Below are 18,563 nucleotides of genomic sequence, written 5' to 3' on the forward strand. Positions count from 1 at the left end.
ACGGTTGGAGAGAGGCCAGGGGCGGGGCAAGAGATGAGGGATAGGAGAGAAGGACAAGAGGAGAGACAAGAGACAGGCAGAGTTAGGGCAGAAACGGGTGGAGATGGGCAGAGCTAGAGAGAAGCCTGGAGTATGGGGCCAGGACGGAGGGGCCAGTCCTCCCTCAGAGATTGATCTGTGCTATTCCTCTAAATGGGAGCTATTCCCCCTGCAATCTCAGAATACCGCAGGGATGGGAGTGCTTTGAGTTTCCCTCTCAGCCCAACCAGTGAGCCCCATCCCCTCACCACGAGGAGGCCTGACCTGCTGTGGCTCAGCCTGGCCCAAAGTCAGATCTCCTCGACACAGGCTCTCAGAAAGCCCTGCCCCAAAGCAATGAGGTGATACAATAGAAAAATGGAGACCTAAGAAGGAAAACAAAGGAGAGACCCACAGGGACGGAGACACACATACACCTGGCTGGGAAAAATCAGGATGGGGAGAAGCGAGAAAGAGCCTTTCCAAACCTTCCCTTCCTTCCAGCCAGACAGTCACCCCTCTTTACCTCCTAGGAAACCTTCTGTGGTCCTGACAGCCAGAGGGCCCAGGGTTCTATCCCTACCCTCTCCTGCAGGACCCCCTGGGATCAAAGTTAACTCCGTAACCTTCACTGTAGCTCATCTTGTTTCCAAAAAGTGAGATCAGCTCCTCTGAGGATGCTTCTTGTTTGCTTCCCTCCCCAGTGCCCAGAGCACAGGAGCTCCTCATTCAGACCCTGGATGACCTGAGAAAGGCCAGGAGAGGGGCCAGGGTCCTAGAATCCCAGTGTCAGAGGCCATAGGAGTCTGGAGTCCTTCATTGAGACCGAGACAGGGGGAGGGACTTAGTCAGGCCTCTCAGGGAGTCAGTGTGGAGCCCACTCAGGCCACTACCCATAGTGAGTCATAGTGGGAAGCTGAAATATGCCCAGATGGTGGAGAGAAGAAGGGGGAAAGACAGAGAGAGGCATAGGCCTCCTAGGAGGGGGAAGGTCGGGTGAGAAGGTTGGGTGATTAGGAGCTCTGGTCGGGCCTGGTCCTGCAGGATGTGCTAGAAAAAGAAGCAGGCCAGGGTTGGAGGGCAGGGGAGTGTCAAAGGGTGTCCATCACATCCTAAAACCCATCCCCTATGAGGCCAGCAGAGAAGGCTCAGAGAGAAGAGCCTCCCAGGTGGGAGAGGGGAGCTGCCCCGGAGGTAGCCCACACTGTCCCACTTTAGGATTCTCACCTTTGTCCTTGATGACACCCCCAGCGCAGGCCTCAAAGAATGTCCCCCCTCCCCCACCTTCTCTGTCCTAAGCAGGGACATAAAAGTCTCTTTTCTCACACCCTCTTCACACTGTAAGAAAGCTGGCATTTGCAGAAAGCCCAGAAAAACCAAGAGGGCACTACAGGACAAGAAGGAAAAAGGCCCCAGAGAAAAGGGGGTGGGAGGAGGAATTGCTGATGGAACCTTAGCTTCTCACCCACAACCACTAACCACAGACCCTCAGCCCAGCCAAGAGCCTCACTCCTTTTCATTCTTGAGGAGTGCCCCCCCCCCATACTCATAGCCATTTGCCCCCTCCCTTTCAGAGAGGAAAGTTTGTGGTCCCATGCTAGGGTCGTTAGGATCAGTGCCGTGGGGTGGGCTGGGGGCAGTGCACTGATGAAGTGGTTGGTGTTCAGTGGCTACGAGCATAGAACCAGACTGCCTGGGTTCACCTCCCAGCTCCACCACTGACTAGCTGTGACCTTGGCCAAGTTACTCAAATTCTCTATGCCTCAGTTCCTTTATCGTTGGCTATGAATAATAATAAGCCCTATAGTAACACCTCAGCTCTGGAATTTCTCTTGTTCAGACTAGAGGGTAGGGGTTGCTGGGCTCCAGGAAGATCGGTGGTGGGACTTGAACTGGGGCTGGACTAGAAAAAAAGGTGAAGGGAGTCCTGAAGCCAAATTTGGCCTATGTCCTCACCTGGCACTTGCAGGCCTTTGATCTAGCCCTGCTAGGCTCTGGAACTGGCCCAAGGCCAGCCCCCAGGCCTTTGCCCAGGTTGGCACATCTTATATGCTGCTCTCCCAGGCCCAGAGCCTTAGCATACCTGGTGGGTTGGGGTGCCATCTTGTGGCCACATCCAGAAGCTAACCTAAGCTGGACACAGAGTAGGCTTTGGGATGATAGTAAACAATGGGACCGACAGGCATTTTCTCCCCAGACAGGAACCCTCCCTTTAACGGACAGGGAGAGTGAATCTGCAGGTGGAATAGTGGGAAATTGGTGACTGTGGCTGCCGGACCCTTAGCTTGAGCACAGACCCTGGTCCCTAACCTGGGAATGTGTAGGTGCTGAGCTGTTCCTTCCTGAAACCCCTGGGCAAGTGGGTCCCAGATCTCTTAGAACCAGGGAACTTGAGAAAAAAGCCAAGATGAAGAATACTCTGGGGAAATGCTAGGCCTGGGTTTCTCAGCCTCTGCACCGCTGGCTTTTTGGACCAGATAATCCTTTGTGGTGGGGGCTGTACTGTGCATTGCCGGAAGTTTAGCAGCATCCTGGCCACTTACCCACTAGATGTCAGTAGAATCCCTTCCCCAGTCATGACCATCAAGGGCTACAAACTGCCAAATGTCTTCTGGGGGGTAGAATGTCCTCAAATTTGGTTAGAAATATCGTTTTGTTGCTTACTAGCTGTGTAAACCGGCCACATTCACCTCTAGGTTTCTGTTTCCTAGTCTGCATAAAAGAAATAACACTTTCGTGAGGATTAAATGAGATAGTGTCTCTCATTGAACTTCCTCTCTTTCCCCTACGTCCCTTCTCTTGGACGCCCACCCCTCCAAACCCTTTGTGAGCAGCCCGTACCCCCCATGAGTTTCTGCCATTTCTCAGCAACGCCCACCCCTCAAAGTGTCAGCATGGCCCAGGGGCAGAGCATCAGCCCTGCCTAGGCTTAGTTTTGGGGAAGATAGGGTCTCAGTGCCTCTTGCTGCTGGCCATGGGAGTGAGGGAGGGCAGTGAGAAACAATGATGGCTGTGGTGAAGGATGCATGAAGGTGTCAGGGTTGCAGGTGCATAGGGAAAGCAGGTGGGTGTGGGCATTTTTGCAAGGGCATTCCCAGAAGGACTGGGCAGGGGCCACAGAGTTCTCCCAGAAGCTGCTGGAGATGTGTGGCTAACCCAAGAGGCTTCCTCCCTCTTTGACTCCCTTGATAGGAGTCTTGTGTGTTCTCCTGTGTGTGTTCCTGGTGGGCGCCTGTGTGTGAGTCAGTCTGCAGGTAAGCATGGTCAGCAGTGTGCAGGGGTGGGCCCAGGTTTTGTGAGGCCTGAAGTTTAGACATTTGGGAGTCACTCTTAAAAAAAAAAAAGACTAGAAAGTTGGGCACAAAAGTGAATATTTATTTAGACTTAGAAAAGAAATCAGGGCCAGATGCAAATTTTAAAAAGCTCACAATTATTATAAACATGAAAAAGCCAGGGAAACTAGCTTAATATTTTTATTAACTGCCGGACACACCTACATAATGCTTTTTACATAAGTTATGGTTACAGAGAAGCATTCATAATGCCCCCCCAAATAGTTGCAACATTTTTTTTGCAATTACAGAATGATGTTCAGTGAACAAAATAACATTTATTATGTAAAAGCTGCATCAGAAATGACTAGAAATGAAAAAAATCAGCATACTCACCTATAACTATTTTTTCTGGGCACCAAAAAGAACCTGCTCTACATTTTCATGCCATATTGTACCCGGCAAGGTTTGTGGTTCTTGAAAATATCACCAGGACAAGCTACTTAAAGGTACATTCATGAAATGCACAGGACCCAGTATAGCTGAAACATCTTGGAAAAGAAAAAAGTTGAAGGACTTACACTTTCTGATTTCAAAACTTACTACAAAACTACAACAATTAAGATGGTATGTTTGGCATAAGGATGGACATTTAGATCAGTGGAATAAAATTGAGAGTCCAGAAATAAACCCATACATTTATGGGCAATTATTTTTTTACAAGGGTGCCACGACAATTCAATGGGGAAATACAGTTTTTTTTTTCAACATAAATAGTGTGGGGACACCTGAATATCCACGTGCAAAAGGATGAAGTTGGATTCCTTTGTCCTACCACTTACAAAAATGGACTAAAAATGGATCCAATACCTAAAAGTAAGAGCTGAAACTATAAAACTCTTAGAAGAACTTGGATCAGATAATGGTTTCTTAGATAAGACACCAAAAACACAGGCAACAAAAGGCAAGTATGGGCATATTAGACTTTATCAAAATATAAAAAACAAATTTGTGCTTCAAGAAAGCAAACAAGCAAGAAGGTGAAAAGACAATGTAGAGGATGAGGGTAAGTATTTGCAAATCATATACCTGGTAAAGGTCCAGTATCTAGAATGTATGAAGAACTCATCACAGCAATAAAAAGACAAAGAACCTAATTTTAAAATGGACAAAGGATTAAAAAACTCAATTTCTCCAAAGAAGGTATACACATGGCCAATAAGCACAGGAAAAGCGCTCAGCATCATTAATCATTGGGGAAATGCAAAATCAAAACCACAATGAGATACCACTTCACACCCACTAGGATGATGGCTAGAATAAAGACAATAACAGTGTTGTCAGGATGTGGAGAAACTGGAACCCTCATACATTGGGAATGTAAAATGGTGCAGCTGCTTTGGGGAAATCTTTGGCAGTTCCTCAAAAATTTAAACATAGGGTTATGATATACCCAGCAATTTCACTTTTAGGTATATGCACAAAAGAATTAAAAGCATATGTTTACCCCAAAACTTGCAGGCCAATGTTCCTAGCACCATTATGTATAACAGCTAAAAAGTGGAAATAACGCAAATATCTATCAACTGATGACTGGATAAACAAAGTGTGACATATCTATACAATTGAATATTATTCAGCAAAATAAAGGAATGAAGTACTGATAAATGCGACAACATGGATTAACCTTGAACACATTGTGCTAAGTGAAAGAAGCCAGACACAAAAGACCACATAGTGTGTGATTCCATTGCCCGGAAGAAGCAAACCCATAGAAATGAAAATAGATTAGTGGGGATGGTTGCACAAGATTGGGAATATAGTACAAGCCACTGAATTGGACACTCTAAAAGGGTGAATTTTATGGTATATGAATTGTATCTCAATAAAACATAGAGAAAAGTAAAAGAAAGGTCAGTAAAGCAGGAGGTTATAAATTACTTGCTTACACTGAGAAAAATCTATTTGTCATGGTCCCAGTTCCCTTATTTGTAAAAAAAAAAAAAAAAAATGTACTTCATTTATCTTTTTCTGAAATGCTTTGAGTGAATTACTAAAGAATTTCAGAACATACCTTTTAAACTCACTAGTCTCTTCCTCAGAGAGAAAGCCCAAGTCCAGATGGCTTAAGCCACATCCCCAAGATCTCAAAACTGGTCAGCAGCACAGCCGGGCTTAGATCCCAGGAATCATGCAGCCATTGACATCATCTGGGACTCACGCGCCCCTGATACTGGGGAAGTTCTGTATGAATTAAAGCCTGCTGCTAAATGTTGTCTGGAAAAAATAACTCTGGGCTGTGTAAACACAACTATTACACCGTCTCCCATTTTGACATTTCCCTTTAACAGCGGTGAGGTGTGTGGAGAGGATTTAAGTATTTTACACGCGAGAAACAACCCGAGCTAGGACCAACTGTTGTTCAGCAGCAGCACCATCATCATTTTTGTATTTATCTCCCACCTCATCTCCTCTTTCTTCTGCCTTCCCCCTCTTGCTCATTTTTCTCGCCAGGCTTGCCCACTCCTTTCCACTGCATCTGGTGGGCTGCGTATTCTTTAGTGCCTCTTCCACGTGACGATTATGCGGGCTGTTCATTGCACAAGTGCACCTGGCTGAGCAGTGAGTGGGGCTGCAGTCCAGTGGTGGCTGCCTTACACCTTTTCCTAATTGCACACTAGCTCCCTCTAGGCCACCAGGGCCCTCTTCATTTTTGTAATTAATTCCCTCCGTGTAGAAACTCTGCCTCCTCCTCTCCATACCTGGTTAACTTCTCACACCCCATGATCATCTGGCATTACACTCTTTACTTTTTAAACATTGATCTTTATTGTTTAGAGTATTACAGATGCCCCCTTGTTACTTTTTCTTATAGCACCTCTCAGCATTTATAACATTGCATCTGTCCATTTGGTTCATTGTCTAATGGCTATTTCCCCAGTGGATTTTCAGCTGTGTGAGGGTAAGGACTGTGCCTTCCAGGTTCTCCACGGTACCCTCAATACCGATGCTTTATCTGGCACAACTCTTTCCACTCTTATGCTTTCTCTCCCATTGCCAGTCACTATCCCAGTTCAGGCCACGCTGTGTGTCCTCCGGTGGCACTTCTGATATGTCTCCCATCCTACCTTTTCTGCCAGCCCAGACTGGCCTTTCTGAAATATAGATTTATTTGAATCCTTCCCCTGTTTAGACTTTCTATGGCTCCCCATTGCCTTCAGGATAAAGCCCAAATGAGATCACTGTGGCCCTGCCTCTGCTTTTTCTCCATCTCACCTCTGGCCCCTCCCCGTGAGCAGCTTTGGTTTCATGAAGGCACAGTTTGCTTTCTGTCATCTCCGGGTCTTTGTACTTACTGTCTCCTCAGCTTGGAGCAACCTCATTGGCTCCTCTTTCCTGACCAACTCCTTCAAGATTCTTATTAGGGGCGACCTGCTTGTCTGTCCCTTCTGTCCCTACTGTGTTCCTCTGCTGCATATACCCCCATTATAGCACTTAGTTCATTGTCATGTAACCAGCTGCTGACAGAGACAATTTCCCCAAATGTCTGGGTGCTTCCCGAGGGCAGGAACTGTGTCCACTGGTCTCTGTGTTCACCCAGCATAGGGCCTGGCATCTGTTAAATGAATGAATTCATGAATGAGCCCCAAGGGGTCTCAACGAGTGTAAGAAACCCAGAGGCACATCTGGGGAAGCAGCCAGGAGACAAGCTGAGGATCATTAGTAACAGAGCAACTCTGCTGGCTCCTCAGGGACCCTGCGTTGGGGAGAGCAGAGGCTCTCCTGGGAGCAGAGAGCAGATGCTCAGATAGGAAATGAGGCCCTTCTGCGGGCATCACATAGTGCCTGCTTCCCCCTGTGCCCCTCACTTGGTGAGCAGAGCCCTTGAAAGTGGGCTTATACGGTTTTCGAGGGGAAAAGGGTCTGTAAGGGTGGGAATAGGAAGCACTGATGTCTTGAGTGTTAGGGGGTGGAGGTTGGGGTGGCATGTGAATGGGGAAGAATTTTTGCCAGGCTTTCCTTCAACGGGAGGATGGGAGGGCAGAAGTGCCTCTGTGTGTATTTGTGTGTGTGTGTGTGTGTGTGTGTGTGTGTGTATGATCTCTCCCCTGTGGTTGTGTGTGGGTTGTTTTTCTTGTTTCTCAAGTGGCACCTCTTCCCCAGCACCTTGGCTAAATCAGTGGCCCCTTCTCTGCTCCCAGAGTGTCCATATCTTTTTTTTTTTAATATATTTTATTGATTTTTTACAGAGAGGAAGGGAGAGAGATAGAGAGTTAGAAACATCGATGAGAGAGAAACATCGATCAGCTGCCTCCTGCACATCTCCTACTGGGGATGTGCCTGCAACCCAGGTACATGCCCTTGACCGGAATCGAACCTGGGACCCTTCAGTCCGCAGGCCGACGCTCTATCCACTGAGCCAAACTGGTTTCGGCCAGAGTGTCCATATCTTGATGAGAGCATCTGTGCCACCTGCCCCTCTCCTTGCAGGGTCTGGGTCTTAGGGGATCAGAGTGCTGGCTGAGATGCTCTACCTGAGGTGCCTGGTTACTGGCTGAGCTGAGACGTCTGGACCTGCCTCATCTTCAACGATGTCCCCTTGTGTTTACACCTATCGCTACGAGCCTGTGAGTACCAGGCAGCTTGCCAAGCCCCTTTACACTCGTTTAGTGTTTCCCTGTAATGCGGTGAGCACCATAGCACACCCTCTGTACTCATGAGGATTCTGAGTGGCTCCTGGGGCCATGACTTCCCAGTGGTCCTTGTGGCTCCCTTCTGTGTATGGAGAAGTGTGGTTCTCAATCTCTTATGCTCATTAGAATCACCTGGGAAGCTTTTGGAAATACCAATATCCACCCCAGCCAGTGTGGCTCAGTGGTTGAGCATCAACCTATAAACCAGGGGGTCATAGTTCAATTCTCGATCAGGGCACATGCCCAGGTTGCAGGCTCGATTCCCAGTGTGGGGTGTGCAGGAGGCAGCTGATCAACGATTCTCACTCATCATTGTTTCTATCTCTCTTTCCCACTTCCTTCCTATCTGAAATTAATAAAAAATATATTTTTAAAAAAGGAAATACCAATATCTGGCCCCAGGTGTCTGGGGCAGATAGATAAAACAGATTCTCGGGGGTGAGGTGGGGGCAGGCATGGATCACTTTATTTTTTATTTTTATTTTTATTTTTTTAGGGAAAAGGGGGGGGAGCTGTCTACGCTTTATTCTAGAACATTTTCAAAAGCATAAACTACTTTCAGGCATGGATCACTTTATAAACTACTCAGATCATTCTAATATGCATCTGACATGAGAACCGCTGACTGAAATGTGATCATGTTGGTCATGGTCCTAAGAACCTCCCCACATGTTGGAGACACACGTACCCCTCCTTTCCTTCTCCGGGCTCCTCCGTGCAACCCGCCTGCCACCTGCAGGGCTAGCTGCTGTATTGGGTCAGTAGTCTGCCCGGACCCCTAGGGAAAGCCAGGACCGCCTTGGTATAAATTAGCATTTTTATTTCCAACACCTGAGCGAAGCCAGTGGCTCGCCCCACCTTTGGTATAAACATACAAAGTTCCTTTCGCACTGCACACCATGCCTCAGAGATAAATACAGCCCTAGGGGCTCCTGCTCGGGCAAAGCAACTCTTATTTACAGGAATAGATTACAAAAGTATTACAAAAAGTGGTCCTGAATAGGGAGTGGGAGAGGTTACCGTTACACTTGTTACACTTGGGACGGGAGCTCGGCGCGCAGGGGGGTGGGAAAGAGCTGATGTCTCCAGGGCTCATGAAAGGAGAGGCCACGACCAACGACGGACCGCATAAGGGACCCGGGCGTCTGGGTTGGGGCCTAGGTCTGCGCGAGTCCCACCCACGCGGCAAAGGGGTGAGGAAGAGGAAGGGCCTGGCCCCTCTAGGATCAGCTCTGGCCCACGGAGGAACACAGACCGGTCATCGCAATGGGTCTCAGGGAAGGGTGCTGCGTGGGGGAAAAGGGACTGTGTCCTTGCTCTGGGGTACAAAGGCGGAAACACATCAGTTCTCCCGCCTCTCCTCCCTCGTGAGGGGTCGCTTTTAAAGCGCGATTGGGGGCAGTGGTTCAATCTTTTGGGCGCGAGGGAACCCTAGGGGCACCATGCCTCGGGCGGTGGATAGCGTCGTCCTTCCACACGGGCCGTCGACACCCTCAGAGCACCTGGTAGATCGGGTTGGGGTTCGCGCCCCCGGGGCACTGCGGCGCAACATCGGGGGTAGGGGTTGGGGCGCCGCGATCGTCCTCGTCCGGGGCGGCCGCCTCGTGCGCGCCCGGGGACGACTCGGGCGGCGGGTCGGCCAGCAGAAGCGCGGGCGCGGCGGGGCTCTCGGTGGAGATGCGCTCCACGATGCTGGACAGGCAGTCGAGGCTTGACACTGCAGCGCTCTTCCCGGGCCTCGGTTCTGCGCGGGGAGGGAGAGGTTAGGATGCAGGGGGTGAGTCTCCGACAACTCTCCCACGCGGGTCCCCGTGCTTTGGGACCGACCGGAAACGGATGGCCTGCCATGGCCCGGCGCGATCCACCGAGAGTGCGGGCAAAAAGAGAGGGAGCTAAGCGCTTAGTATTTCGTTCCTTGCACCTTCTTCCAGGATTTGTGTGTGTGGAGCGGGGGTGGATGGGGAGGTGGGGGAGGTGGGTGGATGTGTGTGTGGGGGACGGTCCTAGGGAGAGGGAAGCTAGGATTGTTCAAAGGGGAACGTGGGGACGAGGCGCGAATACGCACCGCTGGGCGCCTGGCTGAAGTAGGAGCCATCGTAGCAGTTCCGTCGCCGGGCGCCGCTGGTGGGGCCGCTGTAATCCATCTGCAAAGGGCAAGGGCGATCGACTCAGGCCGCGGGACCGCTGGAGCATCACTCTCTGTGTCCCCACCCCAGCTCCCCAAGTCTCAGCCACGAGTTTCCTGTCCTACTTGATGGTGGGGCTGGGATTAGGGTGGACAGGAGCTGTCGGGAGCTGTCAGGCCAAGTAGAAGGCGGACAGTCACTTAGGAGCACTTATCTTAACTTTGGAAATAGTAATACGGCGGGGGGTGGGGGGGTGGGGAACAGATCACGGTGAAGCAGTGTTCTAATAGCACTCCCAATCAGGTGGCTCGCACGTTTGCCGTGCGTCCCCCAAACACTACCCAGGACACGGGATCCACTCCCCGGAAGGTTCCCCGTCCAACCCTCCCCCCCAGAGGAAATGCTTCACAGATGTACCCCGAGAGCTGCCCCACTCCTCCTCTATCCCGGGGTTCCAGCCTCACCATGCCGTCGGAGCAGTTGGAGCGCGGGCTGGATGCGTCGGAGTCGCCGCTGTAGTGCTCGCCTCCGCGGCCAGAAGGCAGCGGGCCGGGCGCGTAGAAGGCAGCCGCGGCGCCAGGGGGCGCGGCGTCCTGGTCGCGTAGCAGCGCCTGCAGTCCCTCGATGTAGCGGATGGCGTTGCGCAGGATCTCCACCTTGGGCAGCCGCTGGTTAGGATTGCTAGACGTGCAGCGCTTGAGCGTCTCGAAGGCCTCGTTGACTTTGCTCAGGCGGCGCCGCTCGCGCATGGTGGCAGCCTTGCGGCGGTCGGCGTTAGTGGTCTTGCGCTTGCACGCCTTGCAAGCCCAGAGTAGACAGCGGCCCGCCTGGTGGTGCCCACTAGGCGCGCGCACATGTTCGTCCTCGCGGGCGCCGGGGGCCGGGTGCACAGCCGCAGGGAAGTGGGAGTCCTCAGGTTTCAGAAATGCGCCCACGTGCACGAGGCGCGGGTCCAGGTCCTCAAAGAAGCGCAGGTCCGGGGAGTCGAAACACGGGTCATCGTAGAAGTCGTCCGCTGTAGCAAAGTTGCAGAGAGAGCCGTCGGGACCCGTCAAGTCTACGTCGCGTAGCGGTGGCGACAGCAGCTCCATATCTCTGCCCGGGGCGGCGCAGTCCAGGCTTTGCCCAACCCCAGCGGCAAGGGTTGCCCTAAACTTTCTGCCACCCTGGAGCCCCGGACGGGCGCCGTGTGAGAGCAAAGTGCTCCGGGGGTCTGGATGTATACCCGCTCACCCCCCACCCTACCCTGTCGGGTCCGGCCTGACGGGCACCCGGGAAAGTGGCGGCAGTGACCTGGGGCTTCTCCACCCCTAACTTCAAGCCGGGCGCCGGGGGCTATTTATCCAGTAGTAGCCTACTGGTTCCCCGAGCTGGAGCCGGCTGCTGGGGGCGGGGGCGCCCGAGGCCAATAGGAGCAGGGAAGGGAGGAGCTTGGGATCCCCTGGGTGGCCGCGGGGGCCATCCCCCTACCTCTCCACACCCGGAGCGCGCGCGCTCTGACTCCTCCCCAGGCAGGAAGGGAGGCAGAAGCTGGCAGCGCGACGAGGCGCGGCTGCACTTGGCTCCCGAGCACACTCTTTCCAAACCTCTCCAGCACAAGACTCTCCCTGTGTCCACAGGAAACGCTGGCCGAGGGCGCTCACCTCCCAACTGACTTTGGGCTCCTCTGTCCTCTGATTTGGGGTAGGAGGACCCAGAAGCAGGGTAGGCGTAGAAGTCAGATGGGAAGAGATTTGGAGAGAGACACAGTCAGAGCTGAGATAGTGAGTCCGTGAGAGATATACCCAAGAGGCTGAGAGACAGTCAGAAAGCAGAAGGCTAGAGTCAGAGGCAGAGAAACGCGCAAACGAGAGATAAACTCCAGAGATGGACTCCGAGAGTCTAAGTGGGTAAACCTGAGTCAAACTGGACGTAACAGCCTGCTCATTAGGCCAGCTCCTGCTCATCTTCCCTGCACGTTTGGAAATCCAGCTGCATCTATACTGGAGTCTAGGATTGCTGCGAAAGCTTTGCACTAAGCTCTCCAAATTCAGCTCCGGTCCCTGCTTTTAGGGAGGAAAATGGACTCCTTGACCATCTCAACCTGCACATTTTGGCACCTGGGTATCCAGTGCCGCTCTAGGAGGAACTATCTCTTCATCTGGAAAGAAAACTCCATCTGCTCAGGTCTTGCCTCCTGTCTGGCCCGCAGTGCTGCACCAGAAAAGCTCATTGCGCAAAGGCCTCGAATGCCCAGACCCATCCTGAGAACACCACTTCAGTGTGGAGTTTGCAGAACAATGACCTAAGTTCCAGTACAGACCCCACAGTTTCCTGTCTGATTTTGTGGAAGTCACTGGCCTTCTGAGCCTATTTCCCCACTTTGCAAATTTGGGGATAATAATAGTGATCTCTTGGAGTGATTGTGGTGAGAATCTGGAGACAAAAGATGTGGTAGCCCACAGTCTGAGGTGCAAGGCTATATTAACAAGAAGGGCTTGCTTCTGTCACTGGCAACGGTGGACTGTAGGCTCCCCAGCTGTTGGCTGGGGCATTGAGACCCCTGACAGGGGCCATGTAGTCTCAGGGCTCAGCTCCCACTGAGGCTGCAGCTGCATTTCTTCCCAGCAGGCCCACTGCAGAGACTGAGATTAGGAGGAGGCGGCCACCCCATGGGATCTCTGGCTCCCTCACAAGCCTTGGGGTGTACCTACCCCCATAGGGTTTCTCAGCCTCTTCCCGAATCTGCAGTCCACACATTCCTCTCAGCACTCTGGCTAGAGGTCTCACTTGGACTAGACACTCCCTTGAGTCTCTTCTTCTGGAGCACAGAGATAGAAGCAAGAATAATTTTTGTGCCTTTCCCACTAACTTCTGGAAGCCTTCCTAACTGGTTCCCTGGATGCTGGGAAGCCCCCTTTTCCCACCAAACCTAGAGAGGGCTCTTTTGGAGCCCTGCCTTCTTAACTCGTAGTAGTGCTAAAAACCCCTTTCATGAAATGTTCGCCTCCCTTCGCTCCATAATACCACTTTCATTTATTCATTGAACACATATTATGGAGCATCAATTTGGTGTGCCAGGTACTGGTCCAGGTGTTGAGGATAAAGTAATGAACAAAATTAAGGTGCTTTCATGGTGCTTACATTTTAGGGTAGGGTGATAGACAAGAAATGAATAAACAGCCAAATATACTGTATGATGTCAGAAGGTTATACGTTCTATAAAAAAAATAAAACAAGGCAAGGGAACAAAGTAATGAAGATTATTTCATTATATGGAGTGGTCCGGGAAGACCTCTTTAGGCTGATTATATTTGAGCAGAGTTCTGAATGAAGGGGGTGGAGCAGAAGTAGACATCTGGAGCCAGACCGAAGGAAAAGCATGTGCAAAAGTCCTGGGGCAGGATTGTGTTTGGTAGATTTGAAGTACAGCAAGGAGGCCGGTATGTCCGGAGAAGGGTGAGCCAGTGGGAGAGTGGTGGGAGATAGGGTCAGAGGGGGAGCAAAGGAATTGTATTCTGGAAAGTCACCGGAGGGCTTGAGCAGAAGAGAAGAATGTCATAATCTGACTTACATTTTAACAGGAGCATATTGGTTATAGAGAGCAAGGGCAGAAGCAGGGAGAGCAAATGGAGGCTATTTGCTGGAGTCTAGGATTTCTGCGAAAGCTTTGCACTAAGCTCTCCAAATTCAGCTCCGGTCCCTGCTTTGAGGGAGGAAAATTGTCTCCTTGACCATCTCAACCTGCACAACAGAAGGCAAGACCTGAGCAGATGGAGTTTTCTTTCCAGATGAAGAGATAGTTCCAAGTAATAGACTCAATATTCCAAGTGAGTAGTAATGGTGGCTCAGATGTGGGTGGCAGCTGTAGAGATGGTGAAAGTGGTTGAATTCTAGATATATTTTGAAGATGGTATTACATATGTAATACCCTTTGTAATACTTTAAGCAATAAAAAAAATAAAAAAATAAAAAAAATTAAAAAAATATTTTGAAGATGGGGTCAGCAAGGCTTATTCATAATTGGATGTGGGCACTGAGAGAAGAGGACTTAAGGATGACTCCTGGAAGAGTGAAGTGGGGGAAGAGCAGGTTTGTGGGTGACAGATCAAGAGTCCGAGTTTGGGCAAAATTTGAAATGCATATTCAATATCCAGGTGGAGATGTCAAGTAGGCAAGAGGATTTATGAGGCCGGAGTTCCAGAGGAGAGATCTGTGCATGTGGAGGACCTCTCCACTTAACCTCTAAGACATCTCTCAAGTCTCTCCATCTCCAGTGTCACCATCCTGGACTAAGCTGCCACACTGCTGGCATGGACAACCCCAACCGCCTCCTGGCTACTCTTCTTACTTCCACTCTTGTTCCAGTGTATTCATTCACTACACATCAGCCTGAGTAATCCCTTAAAGACATAAATGGGATTATAACCCTCTTCTGCTTCAAACTCCCTAACAGCTTCTCATTGCATTTAGAATAAAATCTCATCTCCTCACCCTGGCCTAGAAGACCCTGCATGAGCTGCCTCAGCTCACCTCTGGAATTTCATCTGAATCACCATCCCTTTTGAACTCCATTCTGGCCTGCCCACCTTCCTTGTTTTCCAACCCTCTGAGCACGGTCCTGCCTCAGGGCCTTGTTCTTGCTGATTACAGCACCCTCTCCCGGGCTCTTTTCAAGATTGGTTGCTTTTCGTATATCAGGTCTTAGCTCACATGTCTCTCACCATCCTCTCTAAGGTAACTGGGTCATATCAACCTGCTCATTTCCTTCTTAGCACAGCCACTCCTTAATTATCTTCTTTATTAGTTTTGTTCATTGATTGATGTAGCTCCATGAAGGCAGGAACGTTTTGTTGATCATGGCATTTCCAGAAACCAACACAGTGGCTGTCACGTAGTACAAACTTGATAAATGTCAAATGAATGAATGGGTGGCCCTTTGAATCTCTATATTTGAACTTCTTGAAATGTGTCATTAATGAGGATGGTTGTATTTCTTTTAAACTGGACAGTTGCATAGATGATTAGAGATACATGCTCAGTCACACTTGCTCTTTCCAGGTAAGACTAAGGCCTGTCGACCTGGGGCATGTTACTGTATGTTGAGCAATTACACATGGCTTGCTATAAAATTGTAATAGTTTACCAAAGAGAGATTTGGTGCTTATTATAAGCTTGAGTCTTTTCATTTGATTACCACTCACAGTGAAGAATGTGAATAATTGTTACATTAGTGATTTAGATCGAAACAAACATTCTTCCCACTTGCTCAGGCCTCAGTAGAATGCCTGGCATATAGTAGGCACTCAGTAAATACTTGTTGGATGAATGAATGAGTGAATCAAACCATTTTATTGAAGAGTACTTTGAAATTTCCAGGTGAACTCTTCCAACCACATATCCATACAAATCTGGACTTTCCTCAAACCTGAGCAAGCAAAGAAAACACAGAAATAAATCGCATGCTGAGACTTAAATGATTACAACTTGGCTTTTTTGTGTATTTTGCATTCAGAAAAACAACCTCAGGGCTGCCATCGAGGTGACAATAAATACATGTTATGTTTAAACTTACCAAACACGTTTAATATTTTATCCCTTGTGGCTTAGGAATCTAAACTGCTTTGGTAGCTTTCAACTTGATTTGGAGCTTTATCTTCTTCTTCAGTAATTAGGGAGCACTTTTTAAAAAACGCTCACACACCCTAGAGGTGCACGCCACTTTCATATTAGACTTCCGCATGGAATTTTGTTTGCTACGAGGCTTCCGCTGCTTGGTGAGCTTGGGAATCCCTGGGCTAGGTGAGCATCGCAGATCTCTCCAGGACGGGGACCCATGCCTGCCCAAGGTCGCTCTCCTGGTTGTGCCACTGCATCTTTGGGGGGAGGCTTGCCAGCACCATCATCTCATCCCTGTTGCTAGAGAAGGATGTCCCGAGCCCTGGTGCTGGGTTGGGGGCAGGGAGGAAAAGGACATCAAGTTTGGAAGCTGAAAGAGTCCAAATCCTAATATTGCAGAGTCTAGTCAAGGGTGTCCCTCGGGGATTTGTTCTGGGTGAGCTCAATGACAATGTGCTAAGGGTCCTATGAAGGGGCCACCCCCCAGTACCTCTTCCCCCAGTACCTGAGCGGACTGGTGGGCTACGTGATTTGGGGCAAGTGCACACCTCACCCCAGGCCTTGGTTTTCCATTCTTCACACGGAAGAGCTCTTTTGGTAGCAGGTGGGGGGTGGGGAGGGCTCCCTGCCTCTTCTTCCTCCACCCTCTCTAGTCCCCCCTCCTCAGCTCCCTGGCCTGCCTGACTCAGGCTATAAATGGAGAGCCAGCCTCTGGACAGGAATGCTGAGCGTTCCTGGCTGGGCCCTGCAGTGTTGCGCCCTCAGGGAGCGGCCGGCCCCTGGGCTCCCGGCAGCCTTTTTATATATATATATAGCCTCTGGAAACCCAAGCCAGCCTGCACCTGTCCCGGTCTTCAAGCACCCTGCCCCTGCCCAGACTGGACGTGCGGCCTCGCCCTATGGCCTGGCACATGCCTGGCCCTGGATGGGGGTGCCACAGGGCCAGACGGTGAAAATATGAGTGGGCCAGGTGGGGCAGGGCCAGCTGCAGGTCCCCTCTCTGTCCCCAGGCTTTCCTTTCTTGTTCCTGGATGCACCCTGAGCACACTCCTCTGTCCCCTGCCAACCTTACTCGCCGGGAAAGTCTGAAACTGCCTGTCACTTGGGCATGGCTCCCACCCTGGGCCCATCTGGGTGGTCAGAGGGTATAGCCATGGTCCTAGATTCAGGGCCAGGGTCCCAGAGAGTCTCCACAGATGGCCACACTTCCCACTTGGGGGTACTTTCCAGCCTCCTACATATCAGCAGGGCTTGGGAGTTTAGCCGATGAACTGGGAGTTGAAGAAAAGGGATCCACAGGGAGGGGGAAGGGCACAGGGAGACCACAAATGGCAGGCCAACTTCCTTCCTGGTGAGCAGGGGCGGCTGTGTGGGTGGTGTGTGCACTGTGGGCGCTGTGGGGCCCACGCCCACCGTCAGTCATCCACTCTAATTCATCCGCTCACTCAGCAAATACTTATGCAGCTCGTGTTCTGTGCCAGGTGCTGGAATAGAGCAAAACAACGTTCCCTGCCCTTGTGGAGCTGACATTCTAACAGAAAGAACAACAGGAAGCAGTGAGCACACCAATAAGGAAACGACGGGTATGCTAGCAGGTGAGATGTGCTGCGGGAACAATATTAAAAGCAGAGCAGGGTGAGCGGGATTGGGGTGTCAGGGTGGGACTGGTTGCAGAATTAGAGTGGTCAGGTTGACGAAATGACATTTGAGCAAAGAGGTCAAAGGGATTTGGGGGTGAGCCATGTGCCCATCTGGGGAACCCCTTTCCAGGCAGACAGAACATGCTGAGCGCCTTCTATGGGACAGTCGCCATCCAGGAGCGGGGATTCTATGGGGAACAAGAAAGGCCTGGCTCTTGCTCTTCCAGGAACGTGTTGCCCGAATGTCCGTTGCTGCCTGGGCTGGGTGAGGGGTGTGGGGCTGACATAAGATGGGGTTGAGGATGGATGGCTGACAGGGTGAGGTGAGGATGGGATGGTTCGCAGGGTGAGGTGAGGTGAGGATGGGATGCTTCTTGCACGTGAAAGCGTGTGTACAGTGCATTGTGTACACCGGGAGGGGGTGCCTGATGCCAGCTTGGCATTGTTGGAGGAGAAACCCAGGTAGCCTGCACTGTTTTTCACCCCAACAGCCCCACATGCCATGTGCACCTCACTCATGCATCCCTCACTCCCCTTTTACAGACAGGTTCTCCCCCAGGACTGGGAAGCCAGTGAAGGAAGTTAGCAGGAGCTCAGATGATTGACAGAGGCAGGGACGGCTGAGGCTCAATTTAAGATCCACCCGATATCTGCCTCCTGGAAAGACCGGAGTTCATTCATTCATTCGGTCTCTCTCCTTCAAGCTTATTCTTCATGTAATTAAAGCCTTTTTCTGCCTCCGAGGTAGCACAGGGGTCTTTGTGGACCCAGATTCCTGGGGTCTGAAATACAAACTCACTGTGGTTTGCTAAAACAGCACAAATAAGGTGACTATTTCTGTGAAGGCGGGCATGTTAAGGGTTCTGTTAAGACAGAAAGCTCATGAGAAGGCCTATCTGAGTAGCTTTTTAATTGACACATGTAAGAATTTGTGAACGGCCAGAGGCTGTCCCTCTGTCTCTCCTGCCGATGATGCCAGGGGTCCAGCGTCTGGGTCCAGGACAGAGTGACAGGCACATTTTCCTGGATGGACCATTTGTCCTCACCCACATACCTCCCTCCCGCTTAGTTACGAGCACCTCATAAACTGTGGACACCTCACACTCCGTTTACACCTCCCAAACCAAACACCTCTTTCACATCGTGTGCACTTCACACTCCAAGGGAACCTCATACTCCATGTGGACCTCACACTCCAGTGGACCTCACACTCCA

General features: G+C 50.7%; 1 protein-coding gene across 1 annotated transcript; it reads right to left on the minus strand.

The window, feature by feature from the left end:
• Nucleotides 1–9,477: 9,477 nt before the first annotated feature.
• On the minus strand, nt 9,478–11,201 carry MYOD1 (myogenic differentiation 1). The gene is made up of 3 exons (XM_070426660.1): nt 10,575–11,201; nt 10,050–10,128; nt 9,478–9,728 (listed from the first exon to the last, which is right to left on the minus strand). The coding sequence occupies exons 1-3, from the start codon at nt 11,199–11,201 to the stop codon at nt 9,478–9,480; spliced, it is 957 nt and encodes a 318-aa protein (XP_070282761.1).
• Nucleotides 11,202–18,563: the final 7,362 nt, after the last annotated feature.

This window comes from Myotis yumanensis, unplaced genomic scaffold (assembly GCF_028538775.1).
Source record: "Myotis yumanensis isolate MYYU_CA2020_CCGP unplaced genomic scaffold, mMyoYum1.0.hap1 SCAF_10, whole genome shotgun sequence".
Taxonomy (NCBI): domain Eukaryota; kingdom Metazoa; phylum Chordata; class Mammalia; order Chiroptera; family Vespertilionidae; genus Myotis; species Myotis yumanensis.

Bases quoted from the DNA above. Each gene is read 5' to 3' on its own strand.
- MYOD1 (XM_070426660.1), bottom strand. From the start codon at position 11,201: ATGGAGCTGCTGTCGCCACCGCTACGCGACGTAGACTTGACGGGTCCC. The intron at 10,129-10,574 runs GTGAGGCTGGAA...TGCCCTTTGCAG, and splicing joins CCAACTGCTCCGACGGCATG to ATGGATTACAGCGGCCCCAC. The intron at 9,729-10,049 runs GTGCGTATTCGC...CTCCCCGCGCAG, and splicing joins CTTCAGCCAGGCGCCCAGCG to AACCGAGGCCCGGGAAGAGC.